Source organism: Papaver somniferum, chromosome 1 (genome assembly GCF_003573695.1).
Source record: "Papaver somniferum cultivar HN1 chromosome 1, ASM357369v1, whole genome shotgun sequence".
Taxonomy (NCBI): domain Eukaryota; kingdom Viridiplantae; phylum Streptophyta; class Magnoliopsida; order Ranunculales; family Papaveraceae; genus Papaver; species Papaver somniferum.
Genome location: NC_039358.1, coordinates 234,273,440 through 234,291,553, shown reverse-complemented (window position 1 = coordinate 234,291,553; position 18,114 = coordinate 234,273,440). Strand labels below are relative to the sequence as shown.

Genomic DNA, 18,114 nt, shown 5'->3' with positions numbered 1-18,114 from the left:
TGATCTCCTTGGTTCTTCAACATTACTCGAAATCTTCGTCACTTCCAAGTACTCCAATGATTCCAAAGGTTGTAAGTTTAGCATCATCGTTGTTGAAAATTCGTAGCTATAAGAATGAGAAACCAAGAGTTCTCAATCATTGTTACACAGTGTCATAGTATTATTACACAACATCAAAGTTTAAATTTTATCACAACTTCGACAATAATACTGTGGTGATATGTATTACTCCCCCTTACTCAATACTCCATCTCACATGGAAACCACTCCCCCTTACATAATGATCCGAAAACCATATGTATTTGTAGTGTGAACTACATGACCAAAAGAAAGCACATATCAACTTTTTAGATTCCATCATATAGCCGAAGCTAAATGCATTCATCAAGGAGTTTATAAAGATACAAGATAACCCCTATAATATTCCACAGCCACACTCCCCACAAAGATTTGGCAATTAAGCACAAGTTCAATTAAGAACTCTCCCCCATAAAATGTCATTCCCGAAAGAAAAACAAGAGAGATTTTACTTTCACAAGAAAAGAAGGATTTCTTTGGACATAACAAATCACATAAGAATATGAATTTGAATCCAAAATACTCAATTAAATTAATCACAAGAAAACCATGATTAATTTAATCGAAGATGCTTAACATGAGAGAACTTATGGAGCCGCACAGTATATACATAAAAATATGGATCATGGAAGATCAGTACTGCGGAATAGAAAAGGATTCATTCTATTTTCCATCACTATTTGCATAATGATATACAACAGACATAATCCTCGTAAACAAAAGTTCATCCTATCTTCCATCAATATTTTCATAATGACATACAATAGGCTTAAAAACTTTTGAAATGTCAAAAGTTCATTCATTCTTTTATCAATACTTGCATATCGACATGTGAAAGACTTAACTTTTGACAAAGTATGGGACAATCATAGTTCACGGACGCAAACACACATATCCCATAACACATTATAATATATAAAACCATAAATATTAATACTGCAAAAATCATCTTCCAAACAATTTTAGGATTTAAAAAAATAAACCTAAAAACAATGAAGATGAAAACATTGGACATAGATATGTGTAAGCACAATAATGGCTATTCCAAACTCTAGTTATTCTTCTTAAAAACACAAGAAATAAAATTCTCATCAGAAGATTTATTAGACATAATAGAATCAAAGTTCATTTAGAAACTTATACCTTTCAATGAATCCATCAAAGAAGGTATAACTGATTTCCTTTACTCTCTTGACCGTAGACACTCCATATTCATGAGTTAGAACGCTAACCTTACGGTGAACAACCCGAGCAAGTTGTCTAGCCTTGACAAAGTCCATCATGAGCTTCTTTTGATTCCGTATCAGAATATTTTGATTAGCTAGGATTATGTTCTGACCATCTAAGAGTTGGTTTATTTGAAATTGAAGATTTTCAAACTCGACCTTTGAATCGTTCTGAAAACGAGTTAAATCCTTGACAGAATCATCAATCCAGGAGTTGTGATCATTTTTTGCAAGCATCTTTTTTAGAACCAGCTCTTGAATCGACTCACGTCCTTGAGTGTCTTCCTCCATATCAAGATACACAATCTCTTGAGATTTTGCAGAGTTCTCCATATAATTTATTGTTGGGGATGGAATAATACAATATAGAGTATATATATATATATGTGTGTGTGTGTGTGTGTCTGTAAACAGGAGAAGGAAACTCTTGTTACGGAAACCCTATGAACTCACAAGAGAAGGACACGGCGTTTGTGGACCGGCAGCAATAAAAACACAAACTACACAATAAAATATATTATACAACACAATTGAGCATTTCTCAATCATCATCCTTGCACCTTTCAAGATAGAAACAAGGATAAGGATTCCTGAAATCAGGTGGTAGAGTGAGAAGTAATCCCACTACGATCATTGAGGAAGGAGTTTTATACATCATCTGAATGTTTGAACTTTGTGTTTTTTTCCTTTCTTCGGTTGACTTTCATCCCAGATGAGTAGGAACCAACCTGTTTAACATCTCCGTCAGAAGGATTTTTCTGAGGACAAAATCTAGGACCTCTTGAGATTGGTTCAAGAGGATCATGATACAGAGAGATCCATTTCCTAGACTTAGATTTACCATACTCATTTTTATAAACACATGGAATGTGTTTATTAGTGGCACAAGAATTTATACCATTGAGATGAACTTGTAACCTGTGACGATTTCTAGAAGAGAGATCATTTTTATAAGGTTTCTGGTATTCTGCGGGCACGAGATTCATTGTAGATGTCGTCAGACGATTTACTCCATTGATAGTAGAAAGAAGCAACTTATGGAGATTATAGATTTGTTTCCTCCTAGCAAAACAATGAATAACATAGTGATTCTTTTCCCCACAGAATGAACAGGTTCGTGGAGGAGAAACAGTAACTGTAACCTGTTTTAAATTCATAGCCATATTAGAAGTTTGCAAGTCATGCATGTAATCCTTTCTTGACTAAAACTTCTTTTGGAAAATATATCTTCATGTGTTGTAATTCAGACTGAGAATTAGCCGGTATAGAAGAATTTCTCCTTAAAACAGAGTTTTCCTTTTCCAAGGATTTGTAATGTTCATGGGCTAGAATAAGGGATGCACCTAATTTCTCTTTTCCGACACGAAGACTGTTTAGATCTGATGAATGCGCCTTGATCAAACGTTTTTCTCTAACTGAATCTTCCTTGACAATATTCTCAAGAACACTAATCTTTTCACGCTGTAGATTAGTTTCTTGAATAAGTTTTTCGATATTGTTAGAAAAAGACTCAATGATATTATAGAGTTCACGTTCTCGACCAAGAGACTTTTGAAATTCATCAATGAGATGAGCATGATTCTGAAAATCAATATCCTCAGTAGAATTTTTTGAGATTCTGGTGAGCTCCATTTCAGCTTTTGCGAAAGTGTCAAATGTCTCGTTAGAGGGACTGATATCAACATTTGATAGAACTACATTTCTACCTCGGGATTTAGAAGAATCAGTTAAGGAGTAATCCTTTGAGGTGATCCCAAGACATTTGGCATAGTTAAAAGCTTTGGAAGACATCTTGGTATGCGTATATGCCAGAGATGATATTCTGTTCCACAGACTCAGATTGCTACAAACACAGACTTGTAAGGTCTTTAAACGTGTTTGCCTGCTCTGATACCAATTGAAAAAGCGGGGGTATAACAACCACACCCAATATTTCGCTTAGCAATCTGTATGGACAAACTTCAATATACTTTTAAGAGAATCAACTAGACAATCAGACTCAATCTTAATCAAAGTATATCAAAGAGTTATATCTCACTTTCTCGATTCAATAGTTTACTCAAGCAAATAGAAATCTGCGAATCTAATTGAATACAAGAGAAATCACTTGAATGTTACCAAAGACCAATGTTCAAGGATCAATCAATTTCAATCAACAACCAAAGGTTGGATTTCCCAATTGATCGATTCAACGCACAACCTGTGATATTTCAATTATATAACCAAATATAATGCAGAAAAGAAATAACACAAACACCAGAAGTTTTGTTAACGAGGAAACAACAAATGCAGAAAAAACCCGGGACCTAGTCCAGAGAAATCACTGTATTAAGCCGCTACATACACTAGCCTACTATAAACTAACTTCGGTCTGGACTATAGTTGAACCCAAATCAATCTCACACTGATCCAAGGTACAGTTGCGCTCCTTACGTCTCTGATCCTAGAAGGATACTACACACTTGATTCCCTTAGATGATCTAACCCACAACTAAGAGTTGCTACGACCCAAAGTCGAAGATTTTAAACAAATCTGTATCACACAGAAAAATCTACGGTAATAGATAAATATGTCTCCCACAGAAATACCTACAAGTTTTTGTTCCGAATTTTGATAAATCAAGGTGAACAGGAACCAATTGATAACCCGGACTTATATTCCCGAAGAACAGCCTAGAATTATCAATCACCTCACAATAATCTTAATCGACTAGCGAAAGAAGATATTGCGGAATCACAAACGATGAGACGAAGATGGTTGTGACTACTTTTATATCTTGCCTATCGGAGAAATCAATATCAAGCCAATCTTATGATTGTACTTAATACGACAGAAACAACAAGATCAGATCACGCAACTATAGAGAAAATAGTTGGGTCTGGCTTCACAATCCCAATGAAGTCTTCAAGTCGTTAACCTACATGGTCTCTATATAAACCTAAGGTTAAAGGAGAATCGACTCTAGATAATACAACTAGTATCACATAGAAGGTGTGAGGATAAGGTTTCCCAGTTGCTAGAGTTCTCCTTATATAGTCTTTAAAATCAGGGTTTGCAATCAATGTTAGCTTGGTAACAAAGCATTCCATATTCATCGTTAGATGAAAACCTGATTAGATTCAAGGTAATATCTTTCAACCGTTATATTAAACTTAGCTTGTTACACACAAATTAAATGCACGTTTATTTAGGTTTGTGTAACCGTACCCAAACATGTACACTTAGTTGGTTCAACAGTAGTTAACCAAATGGTTAGCCATATGAGCACTTTCATATCAACCATATTCATCTTAACCATAACTAGTTCAAATGACTCAAGAGAACTAGTTAGAGAGTTGTTCAATTTCTTAGATCTCATAGAAGTATATAAGGCACAATCTAAGCAAAAATAATTTGATTCACTCGAATCAATTCATGACTTTATAGCAACGGTTTGCAAGTGCGCATTCCTTAGTTTATATAAGTTTAAGTTCATGAATAATCGTTTTTAGAAACTAACCCACTTAAGTACGCATATTGGTACGCGGACCTTAGTACCCGGAATAAGTTTGTTTTCAGTTCACAAACTCCAACAAAAATTCACGGGATGTGAACTTCCGACAGTGCGCGTACTGGTAAGCGAACTTCAGTTCGGTTTTCCTGAGCAGCAAAGTACGCATACTTTGGTTCAATGAATAAGGACTTACACGCGTATGAGTTATCACACAATGGTTATATCTTTTCAAGTTTATATTCTAAACTCTCGTGTCAATCATTGAAACATTCTTTGAGGACGTTATATAGTTGTTGTTCACAAGCTATTTTTCGTAAAAGCGATTTTCAAGTAATTGAAACTAATATGACTTTCGTCACTAGTAAATATGAACTTGGCAAAAGAGAAAGATTACCAACACATATTTCGATAAATAGATAAGCGAGATAAACTCGGCTCTAAATAGCAAATGTGTATAATCATTGTCTATATAGCAATACGAGTTTTGTCTCAAGATAGGAGATAAAGTAGATAGACTTTTGACAGATAAGTTCAAGTCTCCACATACATTTAAGTCGATGAAGTTCCACCAGTTCCTTGAGTAGTTCTTCGTCTTTCTATGATGATCGCCATGGAGTCTAGAGCTCAAATACACTTTTCATCCTAGTCCGAGACTTAGCTAATAGTATACTAGAAATCAAGACTTATAGTTTTGGCAACAAGCTTGAGATATCAACGCTTGCGAGTTCGACCGAGCAGTTCTCTAACAATTCAAATATGTAAGCCTTTCTTTTACTTCTTGATGATTCAGTGAAGATTTCTCGAGCATGTTATCTGCCTTTGCATTCGATTGTCTTAGCTTTGGAAGCACTACCAAATCCAAAATATATTAGAAACTTTAGGATAAACAATCTCAAAAGGTTTCTTATCTGTAGACCTATTGACTGAAGTATTAAAAGAAAACTCCATATGATGAAGGAAAGTATCCCACTGTTTTTCTTTTCCTCCAATAATCTTAGCTCGAATCAAGTTACCTAAAGAACGATTGACTACTTCAGTTTGTCCATCTTTTTGGGGATGAGAAGTTGTACTATACTGAAGTTTAGTTCCAAAAAACATCCATAAATATTTCCAGAAGTAGCTCAAAAATTTAGTGTCTCTATCAGATGTAATCGTCTTGGGAATTCCATGCAAACGAACTATTTCCTTAAAGAATAAGTATGCAACATTGGAAGCATCTCTTCTTGCAGGCTATGAAGTGAGCCATATTTGAATAACGATCGACTACTACCATAATATAATCACGACCTTTTGAAGTACGTGGTAAACCAAGTACAATCTTGTGTTTCGAATAGTTCCTTTAGATTGCTGACAAATAATACACTTTTGGACGTATTTCTGAACATTTCTTTTAAGTGAAGGCCAAAATTAACGTTCTTCAACTAAAGCAATGGTTTTAGCACGCACAAAATGTCCTCCAAGACCACTGCCATGCAATTATTGGATTAGATGTAGACGTAAAGAACATTGAGGTATACATAAACAATTTCTTTTAAAAAGAAAACCATCTTGAATGAGAAAATCATCAACACTGCCTGTAAAAGAACCACACTTTTCCCAGAGATTCTGAAAATCTTTGTCTTCACTATAAATGTCTTTTAAAAAATCAAAATCTAAACTCTCATGTTTGAGAGTGACAAGAAGATGAGCTCTTCTACTCAAAGCATCAGCTACCTGATTAAGTTTCCCACTCTGATGTTTAATAGAAAATGTATATTGGTTAATGGTAGATAACCATCTATCATGTATTCGATTGACTTTTGCTGAAGTTTTCAAAAATTTAAGAGCCCGATTGTCAGTATTGACTATAAACTCGTTGTGAATGAGATAAGGATGCCAGTTCTTAAGAGCATGAACAAGTGAAATTAATTCTAACTCATAAGTAGAAAACTTCTTCCTTGTATCTGAATTCTTTTTACTATAGTAAGCAATTGGATGAGCATCTTGAGATAATACAACATTTATGCCAACAATAGAAGCATCACAGTGTATCTCAAAAGGTTTATCAAAATTTGGCATGGCATGAACTGGAGCGCTACATAACTTTTCTTTGAGCAAATTAAAACTTTTATCTGTATCTTCATTCTATTCAAAAATATCACGCTTCAGACAATCTGTTAAACCATCTGCAATGGTACTAAAATTCCTTACAAATCTTCTATAAAAAGAAGCCAATCCATGAAAACTGCGCACTTCACGTATGGATGTTGGTATAGGCCAATCAATAATTTCTTTAATCTTAGCATCATCCACAGAAATACCAGTATCTGACACAATATAACCCAAGAAAGTGACTCTGTTTGTAAAGAAGGCGCACTTCTTTAAGTTCACATACAAAAAATTGTCATGGAGTGCCTTAAAAACTTGAGATAAATGTGAAAGATGTTCTTCCTAATATGTCATCAAAATAGACAGTGACATATTTTCCAAGAAAAGGTTGTAGAACTTGATTCATAATACGCATAAAAGTGCTGGGAGCATTAGATAAACCAAAGGGCATTAATAACCATTCATATAAACCCTCTTTTATCTTGAATGCTGTCTTCCACTCATCCCCTTCTCGAATACGTATTTGATGATATCACTGCGTAAATAAAGCTTTGTAAACACTTTAGAACCAAAAATCATATCAATCATATCATCAATTCTTGGTATAGGAAATCTATATGGTAGAGTAACTCTATTTAGAGCTCCACAGTCTAAGCACATACGATGGCCACCATCCTTCTTGTCTACTAAAAAAGCCGGACTAGCACAAGGACTTTTGCTAATCCTAATCAAACCCTTTTATAACAAATCATCAACATAACCTTGTAATATCTCATGATGTTTATGACTTAACCTATAATGAGGTTGATTAGGAATAGACACATTAAGGATAAAGTCAATTTGATGTTATAAATCTCTCAGTGAAGGTAAAGTAGTGGGTAACTCATAAGGAAATAAACCACCAAAAGAAGATAATAAAGGTTGTACCTTGTCAGGAATATCCACCATAGGTTTAATAAATTCATGTGATCTCAGAGAATGAGTTTGTTTTAAAGAATGAACAACGGTAGCAACTAATGCAGTTGTCTTCTTGTCTGCTGGTTCGTTGACTGATATAGAAGATTTTAGAGGCCACAAAACTTTAGTAAAACCTTCATGAACAAAGGTATAAGTATTCTCATAGCAATTATGAACAGCACGAATGTCATACTGCAATGGTTTTCCCAACAGTAAGCTTGCTGCATTCATGTTAATAACATCACATAAAGCAGAATCTTCATATCTAGGGAAAAAAATTTGCACTAAACACTGATGAGTGATTTGCTAAGTGGAAGAACTGTTTATCCAACCAACTGAATACGAATTTGGATGAAGAGTAACAGGTAAACCAAGTTCTCAACTAATTTTGCAGAAACGTAATTTTCTGTACTCCCACTGTCAATGATCATGCTACAAAGCTGCTCTTCAATGAGACAATGAGACTTGAAAATATTATGTCTTTGTGTAAGACATGGTTCAAAGATTAATATTGGTCGAATTACTCCAAGAAAATCTGCATCATAAGTCTCATGTTCCTGTAGATAAGTAAGTTCATCTTCTTCCAGTGCATCCTCTACTTGTGTTTCTTCTTGAGTTTCATTAATGTAAGCATGAAACTTGCGAAAATCACTAGAAGTATGGCCAGTTTGGTTGCACTTGTTACATATATCTCCTTGAAACTTTGAATAAGGATTAGGAGATTTACTTAAAGGAGGAAATTGTTTTTCATACTTATTACCTCTAGTAGTTGGAGCAACATCTCGTCGTTGTGTAACCTGTGAAGGTTTAACAGATGGAATACTCATCAAAGGTGCAGTGTCTGCAGGAAGAGGTGACTGACTGGAAGTAAAATTGGTTGTTTGAGGTTGTAGAATAGGTTGACCATAATTTCGTTCGTGTGGATCAACAACGACTATTGATCCCCTTTCACTTTGGTTACCATAATGATAAGTATACGGTTTTGCAACTTTATAACAATGTTGATAACGAACCTGTCGAGGAGATGCTTGTCTAGAAATGTGGAGTACACGTCTCTCAATCTTAATAGATTTTTGAATGGATTCAACCATTGTATATACGGATTGAGTCATCCCTTGTTGTATAAGCCTATTTAAACCCTCTATAAAACGTGCTACCCATTGTTCTTTAGATTCATTCAACTGGTTACGTGCAACTAAACTATACAATTCAGCTATGTACTCTTCAACAAGTCTAGCACCTTGTCTACAGTTTTGAAGCTTGATAAACAGTTGTTGCATATAATATCTAGGTAAAAACTTATCTCTTAATAAGTCTCTCATTCTTTTCCAAGTACGTAAGTGAGGTTTGTGATAGTTTACGTCGATCATCACAGAGTTTATCCCACCAAGCTGCATCTCCACCTTTTAGTTTATATGTAACCAATTTAACCTTAGAAGAATCAGGTACATCTATGAAGTTGAAAAACGACTCTACTTCATAAAACCAATCCAATAATTCTTCTATTTGTAAACCACCATGAAAGTTGGGTATATGAGCTTTCAGTTTATATTCTGGTAAAGAACCATAAGAATTCATGTTAGATTTTAACCTTCTATCATCTTCCCAAGTTTGGATAAATTATCTTCCAACTTGTCCTTGTCTTGATCACTGTCGAGATCCGTAGTTACAGGTTTCTTATAAGGACTGTTAAGAAAGCTATCAAATTTCTTTGTGAACTTAAAAAATTGTGAAACTTCTTCAGGCATAAAAGTATTCTGAACAAAAGAATTTTTAACTTTTGTTGCTTCATCGTCTTTTGTTCCTACTGATTTATTTTCTTCAGTATTGACATCCTTATCATCATTCAAACCTGGCATACCTTCCTCATCTAGACCCGTGTGTTTCAATAACTTGAGAATATAATGTTCATGCGATTCAAGTTTCTTTTCTATGATAGAATTGATACTTGTTTCAATTTCTGGCTTAAGATCTGTGATGAGGGCAGTTGATAATGGTTTCAAAAGTGCTTTGAGAAGGGCATCAATATAGGTTTGTGTAAACTTTTCTCCCATTGAAACGAAAGTTTGGATTTTGAGTTGCTGAAGCGGTTCAAGGATATGTTTCTAGATAAAATCTAAAAACGGTGTATGTGATACCAACTAGTGTGGTACAGATAAAAGTCATAGTGGTGAAAGCAAACTAGTTGCTGGGGATGCGAAGAGAGTTTAAGTTCAGTCAGAAACTTAGATAAATCTGATTGAAAACAATCAAGATAAATTGTGATTGATAATAATAATATTAAATAATAAGATTTATCTCTCAACAAGAAGACTCAGCCTTTATATAGGCTTACAAGAACCGACTAAAAGAAAAGAGTTTAACATAAACTAGGAAAGAAAAGACTTGTAAAGCAAGGAAACTAAAACAGACGCTTGGATCAACTGTTATAGTTGATAAAATCTTAAAGGATCAACAGTCATAGTTGATATGAACTCAAGTGATCAACAAGCATTGTTGATACAAAAATAATGGATCAACTTGATGAGTTGATACAGGGAAAGATGTACCACATCTTTCTAGCTCTAATGATAATCTAAGTTGTACACATATTAACTTGAGAGAAGGACATTTTACTATTTGTGCGATCTAAGGAAGGCTACTGCTAAAAAAAGAAGGATCGGCGAGTCGACTCAGCTAGGCGGTTGATGCTAAAACGCCAGCGTGTGAGGCAAAAACGCTGGCGTTTGAACCAAACACGTTGGCGTGTGATACAATGCCATCATTTTTTCTTAACACGCCAACGTGTGGTCCAAAACCGCCAACGGCTAAATCTGGACGGCTGAAAAATGTTATTATCCAGCGGGTATAATTTTTAGTTCTATAAATACTCCTCATTTAAACTCCAAATTCACACATTCTACACCTCTAGTCTAGTCTCTTTACTCATCTTCTCTGAGCTTAAAAAAAGTCTTCAATTCAACAAAAATTCTTCACTCTCAAATCATTTACAAAAATACCTTCTAGAGTTCGTGGTAATAGATTAACTCAACAAGAGGATTTAGAAATTTCTAGAGCCTTTTTTTTTCATACAAGAGATGCTATCAAAGAGAATATATCCGATTCGATGTTAATGTTTTTTTGGAAAGAGTTTTTAGAATGTTTGTCGTAGAAACGGGGAAAATTTATGGGCGTGATTGTGTAGGATTGTCGCATAGTTTCACTATAATTAGACGTCGTGTATCACAATTCGTAGCTATATTAGTGCACAATCACAAAAATAAACTCAATGGTGAAGCTGAACATGAAGTGGAACCCAGAACACTAGCGATGTGGGCAGTATCTCACGACGAACCTTTCACCTTTCCAAGCTTATTTCAACATTCTTAGGGTGCTCAACAGATTCGATCCCTACATCGCCCAAGGAATTCCACCACCCCAATGAGGACGAGAATTGACGTCTATGTAGTAGTTGTTTTAGTCTAATATATTTCCTCTGCGAAAGAGTGTGATCACCTTTTCAACCATTTCTCCAAAAATAAAACTAAAATATTGAAATAGATTTAGAAGAGAAAATTCAAGAGAAGTGAATTTTGGTGGGAGTGAATTGTTTGAAGATTGTGGTAATTTATAGAGGTAAAAAAATAAACGTTTTTTAAGTTTGCAAAACTAGCTGTTAGCGATTTTACTACACACGCCGAGTTTTACCTACATACTCTGGCGGATGTTATATGGCCTGGCGCTAGATGATCAACTGCCCACTTCTTTTCCCATAATGGAAAATTGTGTTTGGCCATCTACCTGGCTCGATAAAAGTTTTAGTTTGGTTGTTGCCATAGGAATTGTCCCAAGAATAAAAAAAATGGTACTCCCTCCGTCCATTTTTAAAAGTTCGCTTTGACTTTGTCAAGGTATTAAGAAAATCCTATAAAATGTCATGACTAGCCTATTTAATATTACGTTATTACCAAAATTAAAATTATTAGTGTTAAATTTTTTAATTTGGATAGTATTATTGTTTTAGGAAATATTGTAAAGTAATATTCTGTCATAATTTTTCTTTCCCATGTATATAGCCATGTTAACCCACCCGTACCCATAATCAATTACTCCTTCTAAACCTACAAATTTCTATATTTTTCGTTTCCCAGCACCAATTCATGAGATCGTAAATATGTCCTAGTTAAAGAAATTAGATAGTCTAGCTTATGTTCTTCCATGGTGTTTTAGGAAAAGAGATGAAAAATAGATTAATACAGATGAAAAGGCAATGTAAGAATAAATAGAAGTATTAGCAATTTTATAACTACCCATAAATGTTTTTATTTAAAAAAGGAATGGAAATTAATATAAAAAAATATTGAATGGATTTTTTCTTTATATATGGTGATGATATTTATGATTTTTAATTAATTATATTAAAAATGATTTTATAATTATATAAAAGAAGGAGTATATTTGATAGTTTAAGGAAAAAATATGTCCATAAACAGACCGTACAGATAAAAATGGACAGACCAAAATAAAAATTAGGACATATAAAAACGGACAGAGGGAGTAGCATATATCGAGAAGTGAAGAAGGAGTGGACAGAACGGCAAAATGTGGGTAATTAGATTTGACAAAAGGAAAGGTGGAGGGTGCATTCAAGGCCTATGGAAGTTCCATGATGTTTAGGTAATTAGTCGTTGGTCACCGGAGAGACTGGAGGTATGGTACTGGAAAAAGCACTGACTCACCGGAAAGACTGGAGGTATGGTACTAGAAAAATACCCCTGCTAGTACCTTCCACCCATGACATAATAATAATGGCTTATTCTTGTAATAAAGTGGCCAACTACCAACCACCAACTACCATTACTACTTCATTAGTGAAATAATGTCTAGAATGTAGATTCACTTGGAAGAAGTATAGTGATATGATCTGATTTCACTTCTAGGGCACAAAAGTTGGAGATGGAGACTCATCAGACAGCTGGTGGTGATGAACAGCAGATTTGCAGAAGACACAATGGGAAACATTGGAGATGCAAGAAGCCTAGTGGTGATAATAAGCTACAATACTGTGATAAACATTACAAACATTTTACAGATTTTTCTACTAAGAATCCAGATGAACGGTTTTGTTGTCACACAGGTGGTAGTAGTGGTACCAGTATATCCAGATGCAAGAATTTTAGGATGAGTCATGGTGCTGCTGATCATAGTATTCCTAAGACCAAATTTTGTGAAAAACATTACAATTATTATAAGAATCGTCAGAAGAAGAAGAGAAGTAGAGATGGTGAAGACCGAGGAGCAGGTACAGGACCTATAGAAACTAGGGATTCCAATTTCTCAAAACTGAGGAAGAAGGTAATGGAGGAACATGATCCCTCCCTTGGAATTCAACCAGATGCTAGTGATGATACCTGTGAGTAATTCTTATTCTATCTTCAATTTAGTGATTTATGTTAAAATTATGAACAAATTTCATAGTTTCACCTCTTATTGCGTTGTTCATTTCATTTGCTTGCATGATTAAATATCATAATTTAGAAAAAATTTATAGTTTTCATTTATTAAATCCCCCAAAGGAACAGTAAGAACCATTGCATTCTCTTACTAATTTTAAATCCCCCTAAGGAACAGTAAGAATCATTGCATTCTCTTACTAATTTGGAATTTTCTGTCCAAGTAAAATTGCTTAACTAATTGGGAATTTTCTATCCAGCTGATACAATTATAGAAGGTGGCACTGCCAATATCAAGAGGAAGAGGGAAAATGTGGAAAGCTATGGAAAACTAGAATCATTGACAGGAATTAGGGAAAATGTGGTTGAATTGGAGGGTCTGGAGCATTATAAGATTAAGTATTCTGAATTGTCTGTGGAGCTTGAGAAGAAGAAAGTGGAGTGCAACACACTCCAGGGTAAATTAGTGGAGGTAGAAGAAATTAGAAAGACTGCTGCTAAAGATGAGAGTGGACGGACACCCGCGGATGCAACTGAATGTTGGAGGAAACTGTTTTCGAATTTGGCGGAAAGTGTAGAGTCTCGCATTTTGGATCTGGAGAACATAGTCCTGAGGATGGATAATAGAATTTCAATAATGGAGGGGTCTGTAGAGTCTCGCATTTCGAAGTTGGAAAGCCTAGTCCTGAGAAGTGGAAAGGGAAGTTCAATAATGAGATGTGTAGAATTGCGCGATTCTGCAAAGATAGAGTCCGAAGCGTGTGGTTCGCAGAATAACGTTACTCAAAGTGGTGGAAAGCAAAGAGATGAAAACAACAGGAGTAGAACTAATGCCGAAACCAGCAGTGTAGGGAGGAAGGATTCTCATGTGCATGAGTGTAAAGAGAAGGTGCTGAATGTGTTTGGTGTTGGTAGCCTACGTTTATCCAGTGGGAATGAAAACGTTGAAGAAGGGAAGGGTTTCGGCTGTTCTGAGAAGAGACCATCTCAACATGGATCATCATCTCAAGATCATCTAGAAATGAGTGTGAATCCTTTTTTGAACTTGGTCTCAGATGATGACAGTGTTGAAGTTCTTAGCGAAACTGAAGATTCTGATAGTTCTACTGATTCAGAAGGTTCTCTTGGGGCTCTTATGGACATGCTGGCGATGAAATATAAGAATAGAAACAAGGACAAAGAAATAAAATGGGAGTTTGAGGCTGATATGCTTTCGTCATTTGAAGAGGATCCTGAGCTGTGTATGAAAGCTGTTTGTGCTCTCTATCGACAGCAGATATGTGAAGACGAAATATCAGACAAGGGCTTGTTCCATAACAGCGATGCACTCAGGTATGTTGAGAATTCTCTACACTTTTCCTTCGTTTCCAATTCGAAAATTACTGTTTTTGGAGTTAAAATACAGTGGCTTGTTCAACGTCCCAAAATTTTGAGATCTTGTTGGTTTACATTTTTTATCTTGTCTATGTTCAGTTGCTTAATCTATTGGATGGTCTATTTTAATATTCTCCTGTTGAATTCCTAGGTTGTTATCGTAATATCTTGATTAGACATATGATATAAATGTTACAATTCCTCTATTACCTGGCCTTACCTTGGAAAACAATACCCTCATTTGAGCAGTAGTTGGAGCATTATTACTTGCATATCACAATGTCTGGAGACTTAAACCTTTATACTTCAAATCAAAAAGCACGTCAAGAGGAATGTGCATATCATGCATTTGTTCCTTTCTTATGTCCTGGTCAAAATATATATAGCACTGCCTTCCTTTACTGTGAGCCTGTTGTTGTTAATTCTCAATATAGTTGGTGGAGATCCTGCAAATAGCTTCTCAAAATGAAATTTCAATTCTTGTACTGACTGCGGACTTTGTATATCAACTATTGAAGGAATTGGGTGGCACCAGAAAAATTAGTGGCCGATTTCTCGTAATTGTCAGATAAAGGATTTGCTGGCTCCCCAGATTTTGTATCTGTAGTTGTTAGGCGAACAGTGGGAGCAACAGATGTTGTTGCTTGTGCCTGCACGTGCACAGGGCAGAAAGCCAGCCAGCAAAATGTGCATAGTTATGTCGAAGAGCAATGAACAAAATGGAATGAGAAGAATCAACAGTAACATCTTTTATTTGTTTCTCGTTTTCATTCACTTTTAGCCTTACTAATATTTTCTCTTAGCAGGTGTAGTGCTTTGGCCAAGTTTCTAATGGATGAGGACTGCGAAGGTGACCTTAACAAGTCTATGAACGAGTTGGAGAAATTCGATTCTAAAGGGGTTGAAGACTGCAAGAGGCTGGCTAGAAGATACTCGACGCAGTTATTCAGCATTTATCAAAACGGAAAAGATCCTTATTTCCTTCCAGCTACAACTGCCATTCATGGAGATGAAACCGCTATGTGATAGATTGTTGTGTAAGTGGCTTTCACTTTTTGCACCCATCATTCCAATCTTGCATCTCTTTTTAATCTTCTGTAATTTTGTACAAATATGGAAAGGAAAGTTGGCGAATGTGGTAAATCATGTTTTGGTGGTTTCACTTGAGGTTATTTTGTTAGATATATATGGAGAAAAAACAACATGGGACTGATAATAAAATGCGTAAAATCTAATTACTGAAACTAAAGCTAGATTACCCCTTGTACTTGGTGATGTCTAGTGAAAAGACAAAGTACATTTATGGTTGCATTGTCTGTGCAAATTGTGTCATAATCAACAACATTACTAATCTTTATGATTCTTCATAACTTTTGAGTTTCGGTGCAGATTCCAGATCTAATTGCTGAATGCCATTAGCTTTACGCCATTCCTGGTACAGAACTGCATGATAGACCAATTAAATTTGCTTTCAGATCACAATGAGAATAAAAACAGTGAATATGGATTGAAGACATGTATTTGAGTTGGAATGCAATCAATTAGAATGAATGGATTTGTCAATTTAGGTTTCGGATTTATCAACTTTGAATAGGAAGTGGTAACAGATTCCAGCTCACAATAGGCAGCAATTGGTCACTGTAAAACGAAACCACCGCCTGCACTAATGCTTATTCCCACGGAGGGGTAATGACTCCTTCACACAGCCCTCGCTGTTATAATGTTTATCTAGTCGCTAGATGTAAGGTTGTCGGGACATGAAGAAGCGGTTGGGAGTTGAGTGCTTGAGTCTAAAAAGGTCTCTACTTCACGCCTGCGGTAGAAACTCTACGCTTTTTCTTACTTAGAGCTTCTCTAATGGTGGTTGTGTGTGTTTACTACGTGTCAACTCAAACAAGACATTTTCATTCTAATTTTTCCTTAAATTTAGGGGTGAAAACCAATTCATTTCCAATGGTGTTGTTTGTGATTTTTTATGCATTAAATGTAAATTATATTTTTAGTAACTTTTAGATTTTATTAGAGTTAAAATTTAGGTATTTGATATATTGAAATTAATTTTAGTTAAGTAAAAACTTACTAGGATAGCTTGACATTGTCAAGGTGAATGTCTAAAACTTGACATTCACCTTAATAATGTCTAACAAAAGTTAAGCCATGTCATCTTCACATTGATTTAAGAAGTTGGGGTTGGAAAAGAATTTTAGGAAAAAGAATGTCTATCCTAGGTGGATTTAGACATTTATCTTCACAAACATTCCATTGGAGAAGCTCTTACAAGGTAGGGTCATCATGAGTGGGAGGATATGTAACGTGTACCATCCCATGGCAAGTCCCATAGTATCTTCCATGGAATATAGAATTTTAAATTTTTAGCTTGATTAGAGGTTTGGCAAATAACCTTCCATATGCTGAAATAATCCGGCTGTGCCAGACAAACAGTGAAAATTTCGGTGAAAAGTCGAAGTAAACCTAGATATATTCGAAACAATTTGACGGTACCTAAAATATACACAGACTTTATGCGGCGGATACACATACATCTATCCCTTTTGGAAATTCTCGAAACCATATTTTTATTTTTATTTTTTTGAAGGGGGGAAAACAGAGACAAAACAACGAAAAGAAAAAGAAAAACTAACTAGCTAGTAGCATATTGCTCATTCTCAATAAGATGAACAATACTCAAAGGAGGGGAAGATAGACACACATTCGAAGTGTGGGTAGAAACAGATAGAGCTGTTAGATTACGTGCCACGTTATTGACATTATTTCTGATATATCTGAATTCCACCGAGTTGAAATTTCTCAAATCATCTCTGATTCTGCTAATGGTGTTCTAGATCCTCCAACTTGCGTTATAGTGCTTGTATCTCAGTGCATTTATAACGTTCAGTGAGTCTCCTTCCAAGATGATGTCTCTGAAACCTTTTCTGATCCCCAGCTCCACTGCCACGCCTCAACTTCAACAGTTGTGCAATAGTCAATTATCTTGTTTTGACACCCCTACACCTTAGCCCTTCTGTCCCTTGCAATTACTGCACAAGCAAAACCTTTTGGCCCTGCAGCACCATCAAAGTTGATCTTAATTTTCTCTCCTTCTGGTGGTTCCCAGTAGTCCTTCTGAGCCTCCATCATATCATTCTCAGTTTGCTGCACTTCATCAGTCTCCACTTCAAGCTTCATATTGTACCAGTACATTGCCTCTTGGATCACCTCCCTTACATTGAACTTCTTCTTGTTAAAAACAACATCATTTCTCCCCTTCCATAGTTCCCAGAAAACGCACTATCTCATTCTCAGTTTAGCATAGTCACCCCCTTCTTCCAACCACATAAAAATGATGTCTTTAACTGATAAATTTGGGCATTCCCCAATTCTGAGACTCAATGGTGAATTTACCACATTTGAATTTTTGGAGGCATGTTTCTCACATTCCAATATTTCTTCCATGGAAGCACATTA

General features: G+C 35.5%; 2 protein-coding genes across 4 annotated transcripts; one reads left to right on the top strand and one right to left on the bottom strand.

Moving 5' to 3' along the window:
• Positions 1-6,205: 6,205 nt before the first annotated feature.
• Positions 6,206-9,421, bottom strand: LOC113272732. Its single transcript, XM_026522532.1, has 6 exons — positions 9,180-9,421; positions 8,207-9,088; positions 7,814-8,108; positions 7,031-7,228; positions 6,390-6,922; positions 6,206-6,263 (listed from the first exon to the last, which is right to left on the bottom strand). Exons 1-6 carry the CDS (start codon positions 9,419-9,421, stop codon positions 6,206-6,208), a joined length of 2,208 nt encoding a protein of 735 aa, XP_026378317.1.
• Positions 9,422-12,711: 3,290 nt separating this feature from the next.
• Positions 12,712-16,462, top strand: LOC113319336. 3 transcript variants are annotated; one of them, XM_026567605.1, is made up of 4 exons: positions 12,712-13,235; positions 13,536-14,607; positions 15,456-15,686; positions 16,039-16,462. In XM_026567605.1, exons 1-3 carry the CDS (start codon positions 12,779-12,781, stop codon positions 15,673-15,675), a joined length of 1,749 nt encoding a protein of 582 aa, XP_026423390.1. In that variant the 5' UTR covers positions 12,712-12,778; the 3' UTR covers positions 15,676-15,686; positions 16,039-16,462. The 3 variants fall into 3 exon arrangements, with proteins under 3 accessions (XP_026423390.1, XP_026423383.1, XP_026423396.1); XM_026567598.1 differs by lacking the exon at positions 16,039-16,462 and having other exon boundaries at positions 15,456-15,855; XM_026567611.1 differs by lacking the exon at positions 16,039-16,462 and having other exon boundaries at positions 15,168-15,587.
• The last annotated feature ends 1,652 nt before the right edge of the window (positions 16,463-18,114 follow it).

Coding starts and splice junctions, on each gene's coding strand:
- LOC113272732 (XM_026522532.1), bottom strand. CDS start 9,421: ATGAATTCTTATGGTTCTTTACCAGAATATAAACTGAAAGCTCATATA. Junction 9,089..9,179: donor CTATCACAAACCTCACTTAC/GTACTTGGAAAA, acceptor TCAAAACTGTAG/ACAAGGTGCTAGACTTGTTG. Junction 6,264..6,389: donor TTTCAGAATCTCTGGGAAAA/GTGTGGTTCTTT, acceptor ATTGCATGGCAG/TGGTCTTGGAGGACATTTTG.
- LOC113319336 (XM_026567605.1), top strand. CDS start 12,779: ATGGAGACTCATCAGACAGCTGGTGGTGATGAACAGCAGATTTGCAGA. Junction 13,236..13,535: donor AGATGCTAGTGATGATACCT/GTGAGTAATTCT, acceptor TTTTCTATCCAG/CTGATACAATTATAGAAGGT. Junction 14,608..15,455: donor CATAACAGCGATGCACTCAG/GTATGTTGAGAA, acceptor TTCTCTTAGCAG/GTGTAGTGCTTTGGCCAAGT.